Here is a 10,392-nt window from a genome sequence, read left to right as displayed (position 1 = left end):
GGGAAGCAGAAAACTGGGAAAGAACAACCAGTGTCTCTGACAAGGGCCTCGTTTCTAAAATATATAGAGAACTAAGTCAAATTTGTAAGAATACAAGTCATTGAGACAGCTAGGTGGAGCAGTGGATAGAGCACCGGCCCTGAAGTCAGGAGAACCTGAATTCAAATCTGACCTCAGACCAAACACTTGACATTTACTTAGCTGTGTGACCCTGGGCAAGTCACTTAACCCCAATTGCCTTAAAAAAAAAAGAATACAAGTCATTCCCCAATTGATAAATGGTCAAAGGATATGCACAGGCAGTTCTCAGATGAAGAAATTAAAACCATCTATAGTCATATAAAAAATGCTCTAAATCACTATTGATTAGAGAAATGCAAATCACAACAACTCTGAGGTACCACATTACACCTATCAGATTGGCCAACATGACAAAACAGGAAAATGATAAATGTTGGAGATGAGAAAAGTGGAACACTAATGCACTGTTGGTGGAGTTGTGAAATGATACAACCATTTTGGAGAGCAATTTGGAACTATGCCCAAGAGGCTATAAAAATGTGCATACCCTTTGACCCAACAATAACACTTCTAGGACTATATCCCAAAGAGATCATACAAATGGGAAAAGGACCCACATGTACAAAAAGTTTTATAGCAGCTCTTTTTGTGGTGGCAAAAAGTTGGAAATTGAGGGGATACCCATCAATTGGGGAATGGCTGAACAAGTTGTGGTATATGAATGTAATGGAATACTATTGTGCTTTAAGAAATGATGAGCAGCATTTCTAAAATATACAGAGAATTAAGACAAATTTATAAGAACACAAGCCATTCCCCAATTGATAAATGGTCAAAGGATATGAACAGACAGTTCTCAGATGAAGAAATTAAAGCCATTTACAGTCATATGAAAAAATGCTCTAAATCGTTATTGATTAGAGAAATGCAAATCACAACAACTCTGAGGTACGACATCACACCTATCAGATTGGCCAACATGACAAAACAGGAAAATGATAAATGTTGGAGAGGATGTGGGAAAATTGGAACGCTAATACATTGTTGGTGGAGTTGTGAAATGATCCAACCATTTTGGAGCACAATTTGGAACTATGCCCAAAGGGCTACAAAAATGTGCATACCCTTTGATCCAGCAATAGCACTTCTAGGGCTATATCCCAAAGAGATCAAACAAATGGGAAAAGGACCCATATGTACAAAAATATACATAGCAGCTCTTTTTGTGGTGGAAAAGAATTGGAAATTGAGAGGATGCCCATCAATTGGGGAATGGCTGAGCAAGTTGTGGTATATGAATGTAATGGAATACTATTGTGCTGTAAGAAATGATGAATAGGCTGACTTCAGAAAAACCTGGAAAGACTTGTATGGTCTGATGCTGAGTGAAGTGAGCAGAACCAAGAGGACTTTGTACACAATAACAGCCATGTTATGCAATGACTAAGATTGTTAAACTGAACCTTTCTCAGCATTATGAGGATCTAAGACATTTCCAGAGGCCTCAGGATGGATGATGCTGTTCACATTCAAAGAAAGAACTATGGAAGTTGAATCGCTATCACTTATTTTTACCTTCTGTTGAGTTTTGTTTCATCTTTCTGATGGTTCCTCGTATTGGTTTTAATTTTTACTTACAACTTCACTAATGTGAAAATATGTTTAATGGGTATGTAAATGTAAAGGCTATATCAGATTGTGTGCTGTCTTGGGGAGGGTGGGGGGGGAGGAAAAAGGAGAAAAATTTTCAACTCAAAAGTATATGGAAAAAATAAAAAAAATTTAAATAAAAAAAAAAAGAAATGATGAGCAGGCAGACTTCAGAAAAACCTAGAAAGACTTGTATGGTCTGATGCTCAGTAAAGTGAGCAGAACCAGGAGAATATTGTACGCAGTAATAGCCACCTTGTACAATGACTAATATTGATAGACTTAGTCCTTATCAGCAATGCAAGGAGCTAAGACGTCTCCAAAAGTCTCATGATGGAAAATGCTATCCAAATCCAAAGAAAAAACTATGGAGTTTGAATGCAGATTGAAGCATACTATTTGCTTTTTTCCCTCCTTCTGTTTTGTTTTGTTTCCTCTTTCTTGTGGTCCCTCCTATTGGTTCTAATTCTTTCTTCAGCATGACTAACGTGAAAATGTTAATAGGAATGTTTATGTATAGCCTATATCAGATTTTATGCCCTGGGGAGGGAGGTGGGGAGGGAAAGGTAGAAAAATTTAAAACTCAAAAGCTTATGGAAGTGATTGCTGATAACTCAAAATAAATTAATAAAAAAGAGAAAAAAGAAGAGATCAGGTCCAATGGCCTCAATTTTTTCAGTAAGAAGCAAGATCCTCTGCTGGAGGTAGGGGGGAAGCAGGTCAGGAGGGAAGGGAAGGTAAAGGAGCCTTATAGAGGGAAGAGGTTTTGAAAAGTTTTTATGGGGAGAATAGGTGGTCAATTGGGAAGAATGAAAACCTAATCTTGTTGCCAAGGGGGTATAACTGAATAGCATGAATTTGACCTAGAGCTGCAGGAAAGCCTAAACTCAATTCTATCTTTCTAGGCAGGGTCTTTAGGATTATCAATATATGCATCAGCTCCATGCCACGCCTTTAAGATCATTATGGATAGGAAAGAATCCCCTGGAATGCTTCTAAGACCTGAACTTACTGAATATGACTACTAGAACTTGACAGGCTCATGTGAAATGTCTGAATCACTACATTTTACAGATCCTCTTGCAGTATAAGAATTTTGGCACAGTTATTGAGCTGTAGATTTTTAAAACTTTCTGTGTGGAAGTTATTAGAACAATTATCTAAGTTAAAAAAATCCTATCATTATCAGAAATATTTTTGAAAAATGTTATCAAAAAGTTAAATGGTATTTGTTAAAAGATAGCAGCATTATTTAACTGTGAAAAAAGTGGAAGTTAAATGCTCCATAATTGGGTATGGCTCTATAAACTGTGATATATCAATATAAATGTTATGTTATAAAAATAATAAAGATATATGGAAACACAGTAATAAATGAAAATAGACAGGTATACACACATATTATGACTATGTAAAATGAAACCACATATACTAAACAAGATTCAATGTACAAAATCAATGAAAGGGACCAGTGGGAGGGACTGATAAGCTGTATGAAATAAGCTTTTAGAAATTTAGTTGATTTCATAATTAAAGCTAACAAATTCAGAACTAATCAAATATTAATATATCCTTGATTATTTCAGTATCTAGTTAGGGAAAAAAAAAGATAACAGCCTCCTCTCTAATGAGGATGTGGCAATTACTCTAAAGGAAATTCCCAAAGGAGTTGCAAAGATGGTTAGCAGCTGGAGTTTCATTCATATTTATATCTTAAGTGCCTAACATTGTGTTGGTACCTAGCAAGTTCTGAATAAATACTTGATTCCAAGGTGATAACATTTGGAAATTTTGGTGATTACCACTTGGAAGTATCAGTTCTGATGTTTTGTTTTTAAAGCCTTGGTCAAGAAAATATGATCATCTCTGACATGTATGGGGCTGTGTAACCCTGGGCAAATCATGTATCCTAAGTACACCAGGCAGCTAAAACTCTTAAAGTTGAGAAATTATGATCTAGGGAGAGAATCTGGAACTCAAAAAGAGTTAAAAAAATTTTTTTGTATGTAACTGGGAAAAAAAGAAAACATCAAAAGAAAAATAAAAACTTCAAAAAAACCCCTTAGTAACTTTGATCAACAATTTGAAAGGACTCATGATGAAAAATACTATCCATCTCTAAAGACAGCTGATGAACTCTGAGTACAGATTGAAGCATATTTTTTTCTTTTTTTGGGGAGGGGGGGCAACACAGCTAATATGGAAACACTTTGCATGACATCCTATGTATAATGGGCATTACATTGCTTGCTTTCTTAATGGATAATGGAGGGGCCTGAAGGAGGGAATTTGGAATAGAAAATAAAAATCCCTAAAACAAAAAAAAAGCTTTCTGCATTGTTAAAAAAATATATATTGTGACCTGCATCAGTAGGAGCTTCCTCACCAGGAATTCTTTACACCAATGAAATTATAGGTCTGGACTAAAACAAAAAGCAAGCAAAAATCTTTACATTCCCAACCTCATACATTTGCTCCCTACTTTAATTTGATAATCTTGGGTAATTTTTCTCTGAGTTCGTTAGCAAGAAAATGTGGAAACCATTGATTTACTTTAAAAGACTGCTCTAAGAAAATAAATCCTCAAAATATTTTCAACAGGCTGTTCTGTGAAAATTATTGCAAAATTTTAATTTCCTTAGTGCTTTACTCAACACAGATGACATTAATAAGGAAAAAAAAAGATGCAAAATTTCCTCCACCTTTTCAAGTCAAATTTAAAATATCTAAGTCTTACATCAAGCAGCATTTTATGTTCAGTAGCATACAACTCTTTGTGACCCCATGGATCTGGGGTTTTCTTGGCAAAGATACTGGAAAGGTTTGCAATTTCCTTCTCCAGTGGATTAAAGCAAACTGGAGTTAGTGACTTGGCCAGGGTCACACTCTTAAATGACTGAGGTCTACAGTTGCTAGTAAAATCACAATCTTGCTAATACAAATAGCCCTGGCATTAAAAAAGTCTAAATTGCTAGTTAACCTAGAGGCAACTAGTTCTGTAGGTCTTTTCTGACATTTATCATGTGCTACATACACCTTGTTGGCAATTATATGTCAGTGTATACTTAACACTATGTTCCTTAAGGATATTTGTATTTAAAATAGTGTCTTGCATATACTAGGGGCTCAATATTTGTCAAACTGAATCTACATTTATTCCAAGATGTACAAGTAGACTCCGATTAAAACTGTTAAGGTTTTAAAAGATCTTTATTGAATAAAAAGTTACCTGCATTTAAATTTTCTCTTGGCTATCTTAACCAGACCAACCACATAAGCTTCTCTAAATAATTATAAATCATAACTTAGAATTAACACCCTGCCATAGAGAGGTCTTCAGCATACAAAATGTTTAAGTCAAGTGTAACACAAGTTCACAGATTAGTATGGGTTGTCATCAAATAGGAAGTTTTTCAGGAGAAAAAAAAATCTAATTCAGATGTACTTGTGGCTTATTTGTCCCTATAAAAGAAAATCCTAATAAACATTATTTTTGATAAATATACAAAACTCTTGCTTACAGTAGGATAATTTATATGGTTCTATTTCTAAGCACATTTTAATATTTCCCAATTAAAAAGAGGGGATGGTATTTAGGGGAAGGTGTCTGGAGGTTGAAGTGAGGATCTAGAAGTATACACTTTATCTTTTTGTTTTCAATTAGAGGCACACACAAGAAAAGAGGGTGGAAATGAAGTGGTCCAGTTTGTTACAAAAGCATAAAAATTAGCTGCTAAATTGAAAAGGAAAAATTGGTTTAAAGCTGAGCAGACATTACAAATAACGGTGTGACACAGCACGCAAACTACTCCTTTACAACGCAGTGACTAATGATAACAGGATGAAGTTAACTGTTACACATGGAGTTGAAATTGGAAAACAGTAAGCAAAATTGTTCTAAGGATTTTACACTTTAATCTATCTAGTAACGACCATTCAAAATTTAATGTCTAATTATGAAAATGAAGCAAGAAGGGTGTAATTAAAGTTTCACTAATGAGGTCCACTTTATGTCACTTTCAAGTGATCAGAATAAAAATAATTATACTACTACAAACTTGGATTTACAAACATATAGCATGACATATACACACATTGAACCTAATGGCTTGTTTACTGAAGAAATAAAGGCATGGGGTACACAGATTGTAGGGGAGGGGCATCACCACATTGAGAATGGAAAGTTACAAGGGGCATAGTTAACTTAATACATTACCAAATACCACTACCATTATGCAGCTGACTAGCCCTAAAAAATCTTAGGCTAGAGTCCTGACTTCATTCCAGCTTTCTTTACACCATATCACTTGATCAAATGATCCAAATCTTTATTTGTTCAAATTAACAAACCATTAGGTTTTCTATAAATCAGTTTAATTTAGTCATAACAAGTTACAAAGTTGTGTGGTCTTAAAATTAAACTAGATTTATACATGTCAAATAAAATTCCATAATCAACTGCCCCTCTAATGATTATCAAGCATTAAAATTTTCAACTCCAACTTCAAAATTGGATATGGACAATTTGAGCTCATCACAGTGTATAAGTTTAAATACAACACTTTGAGCCTGTTAACTTAGACTGTATTAAGTTTCTAGCATTTCCTACTTCTTTCTGGACATAAATTTCTGTAATTAGTTGACCTTCCCGTCTTATAATCAATTTTAAAAAATGACTTTTTCTGACAGGATCATAAAGTTAAACCTTAATTTAGGACAAAACACATACATACTAAGGGTATAAATAGACTGATGTCTACCCACTAGCATGAGCTGTTTAGGTGATGCAATAGGGACTGGACCCAATTTTGTTGGTAGAAAACTTCTAAGTAAGGAAATTCCCCTCTACCGATGAAGGCTGGCACTTTCTCTGTAACTTATGGTCTTAGAGAGTAGCCTAGAGTATTGACAGATTGCAACTTGTCCCAGGTCACACAGCTGCCATGTGTGCAAGGTGGGTCTTAAACCCAAGTCTTCTGGCTTAGAGGCCAGCTCTCTATCCACTATCCTTTGAGTTGAACTGCTTATAAATTGTATTTTTCAGCAGTGTTGGTATTCAGAGATTCTGTCACCTGTGTGATGCTCATTTACCGATTTCTGCACAACACACCCAAACTCACAAACTAAAATACTTAATTTAGATATCCAGGGGACAATGAAACATAGGCAGATGTTGCTTTAAAGGATTTTATTTATAATAGAATCCTATGTGCTGCAAATGCTACAACGTAGAAAAAAAGACTAGGGTAGGGTTTTAAATGGAATTTCAAAAATAAGCTAATATCAATTTCAGAAACAATTATAGACTTGAATATGATATAAACTATTAAAATCTCTTAAATTAAACCAAATAAGTGATTTCTAATCATTCTGGGTAAACAAGAATACGATGACTGAAAATGTCTAATGTGAAAATTAAAACAACGAACTGAGGGATTTAGTGCTTTTGAAAATAAGCCCAGACTACATATGTAATACAAAATATTTCATATTCTTTAGTAAATATTCTCACTTATCATGCAGTACCACTTTTGAAATGCATAATCTCTCCTTATCTGAATTCTAGCCATACTAAACTGTGGACACCAATTTTAGTATTTTGTGATGTGTTCAAATGTAGCCATGAGTTAAAAAGGTAACCTACTAGGACAGAGCCCATTAGAAATGTAGTTTCTGCTACCATCTTGACCTATAAGATCATATCTGTACATAATTGGTATTTTTGTCACCATCTAGCATTAAAAATCCCTGCACTTGATAAGCAAACACTAGTAAATACTTCAGTACTGTGTATATGAACCAGAGTTTGTCTTAATGAATTACTAAAACAGATATAACAACTGTTTTCAATCAAGATTAAGAACAAAATGATTAAGTTTGCTGATTAATTTTTTTTCTCGGTAATTTGTGGAGTGAATTAAAAGAATCTAGTCACCAGTATTTAAATTTACATAACTAATTCTCTGCTATTTGAAAAGTAGGAAGCTGAAACTCAACCTTCATGTTCTTGACTCCATACCTAGGAAAGAGAGACCCTGACTTAAGTTTTTATTTGTCCTTCATAATCCTAAAGGTTAATGTCCATTTTCATTAAGTAAAAGCCTTATTACACTGGTGTAGTCATTACTCCTGTTATAATATATAGGCTTTGTTCCTTAATATCAGCAATGCTCTATATAGCCACTACATACAAAGAAGACATGATCTGACCATCAATAAAACAACCCACAAAGCATTAAGGCGCTTTATGCCAGGTTCTTACCATGAATTGCTTTTTTTGGTTCAATTCTAGGTTTTTTTTGGGGGGGTGGGGGTGGATAAATTTTGCCATGATTTTATTTTAATACCCTTAAGTAATTATTTATTAATGTAGTAAGTGAAAAGTAAATTGCAAAAGGAAGCTTTCTTAGCTAGATGATTAAGTACAGTACTTTGGATTGTTCAAGAAGGATATTGTATGACTATCCCTAAGTTTTCAGAGCCAAAGCCATCTAGTACTGTGGTTACTTATTGACAGCTTGGCTAAAGTTCTTAAAAATTCACTACTGCAAAAGCTAAACCTAACAATCTTCCATAATGGTTTAAAAGAAAATTATCACTTAGGCTGTATGACAAAAACAGATATGCAGATACACTTTGATATGCTAACACGACTGCAATTTATCAAAAGACACGTAAGATCAATTCTTATGTATTCAAGAGTTATTAAAAAATTAATGTTTTGGCCAAGCCATATTTATAAACACAAGTTGACAATGCAAAATAGTTGCATAACTAATAATGCTAGACAGCTATGATATGGTAGGTTCAAGTTAATCCCACCTGTCCAAAAATAACAAAAAACAAAACCCCTAAAAATACTTAGCCAGTATAAACCTGTAGTATTTGCCTAAATTTCAATACTTACTATAATCATTGTTCTAATATTTAAAATCGCATCTAAAGGATAAGGCATAGCCATCTACTAATTGGCATATTTGTTTATTTCTCATTTAGTGAAAATGTCCTTATTTTACTTAAGTTGCAAAACAAATTTCAACTCTTGATTGCTATGCAAAAGAAAGGACTGAAGGTATCTGCTTTGCAATGAACTTTACAGTTCTCAACCACCACCACCCCCCAATACACAACATGCTATATGAAAAAAGTTACTAACTGAACTACAGGTATTAAATACTGAAAAAGTTAACAGTTTATTATAATTTATTTTATTTAACAATCTAGGAAGTTCGCAGCCATCAGCAATTCCAGTGCAATTTCAGGTGCAATTGGGAATTCAGGAATCTCTGTAGAGCTGTTAGTGTAGCGAACCTTGTAGGTAAAATACATGCATACTTTTGATAGCACATGTGATGGAATTTCTCTAAAATTAACTTCATTGGTTTCATTTTCAGCAAACTGACCTGCAAAACAAAAATAATACAGTTAACACCTAGAGATAGCCAACATTAAACTAAAGTATTCACATAATTCAAGCTAAAGAAGGTAATCAAGACCATAAAGATAATATTCCACCATGTTTGTATAACATAACGGGATGGTTGGTCAAGGTGGTTTAGTGGAAAGAATACTAGGTGTGAGAGCCAGGAGGCCTGGGTTCAAATCCAGGCTCTGCTCCTTACTAGCTTGGTGACTCTCGGCAGGTTATTTAACTTCTCTGGGCTTCAGCTGCCTCATCTTAAGAATTAGATACTTTCCTGCCTCATAACTATAATCCCATTCTTATAAACTGGTTGGCAGGTCGCAGAGATACCTTATTTTTTGCCTTTTTTTTTTTTTGTGAGGCAATCAGGGTTAAGCGATTTGCCCAGGGTCACACAGCTAGTAAGTGTCAAGTGTCTGATGTCGCATTTGAACTCAGATCCTCCTGACTCTAAGGCCGGATCTCTATCCACAAAGCCATCTTATTTTTAAAGCTCTTTTTAGGGAATGAAATCCTAAAACTTTCCTTTGTAGTTTAGTTCAAGTATTTAATCACGATTAGTGATCTACCTTCATAAACCATTTGTTCAATGCAGTGTTCATATAAATATAAAGTCCACTTCAAAGCCACCCATTAGCTTTCTCTTTTTCAGATTAAGCCACTCAACCACTTTAGTTTTTCCTCACAGGCATTTTCAGGACTACAGTGTGAACTGTTCTATACTCATTACTTGAGGCATGTAAACCTTTTTAGAGAAATTAGTGGAAATGTTACTTTGAAAGCATGCATGCTACAATCTCTCCACTATCGTTACTGTTCAATTTGATGGATGGTGAGGGCTCAGCAAACAAACAATATGGTATTCAGCTCTACTTGTCCAGGACACTACAATAATCCCATGAGGTCACAAAGAGTTGGACCTAGCAAAGAACTGAACAACAAAAGATTTGTAAAGTGCTTCACATACATATATTATCTCATTTAGTTTTTACAACCACCCTAGAAAGGGTGCTATTATTATCCCCATTTTATAGAGGAAGAAACAGATTAAGAAGTCATTTGCCTAGGGTCATAGCTGCTAAATATCTGAAGTAGAATTTGAACTCCTACCTCCCTAAATGTCTCCAAATATACCTACTTCTTCCACTGTATTCTCTGGAATGCCTGCTCCAGTTAACTTGCTTTCATCTTAAACCTTTTCCTCTAATATTCTCTTGCTCTCTCCATCTTTAGGCTCCTTCCTGATGACATAACATCACTGGCCACCCTTTCTAATACCAGCTGCACTTTTATGCATA

At 34.6% G+C, this 10,392-nt stretch overlaps 1 protein-coding gene across 3 annotated transcripts in view; it reads right to left on the bottom strand.

Moving 5' to 3' along the window:
- Positions 1 to 4,862: 4,862 nt before the first annotated feature.
- The window catches only part of ELOC (elongin C), a 31,543-nt gene continuing 26,013 nt past the window's right edge, over positions 4,863 to 10,392 (bottom strand). For all 3 annotated transcript variants that reach the window (XM_020971022.2, XM_020971024.2, XM_020971023.2), the window contains exon 4: positions 4,863 to 9,074. In XM_020971022.2, the coding sequence (XP_020826681.1) occupies positions 8,884 to 9,074 (191 nt within the window). In that variant the 3' untranslated portion in view covers positions 4,863 to 8,883. The remainder of the gene's footprint in view (positions 9,075 to 10,392) is intronic.

Source organism: Phascolarctos cinereus, unplaced genomic scaffold (assembly GCF_003287225.1).
Source record: "Phascolarctos cinereus isolate Bilbo 61053 unplaced genomic scaffold, phaCin_HiC Scaffold_4;HRSCAF=312, whole genome shotgun sequence".
Lineage (NCBI taxonomy): Eukaryota > Metazoa > Chordata > Mammalia > Diprotodontia > Phascolarctidae > Phascolarctos > Phascolarctos cinereus.
The sequence above is the reverse complement of the archived record's forward strand: the minus strand, read 5'-3'. Positions and strand labels throughout refer to the sequence as shown.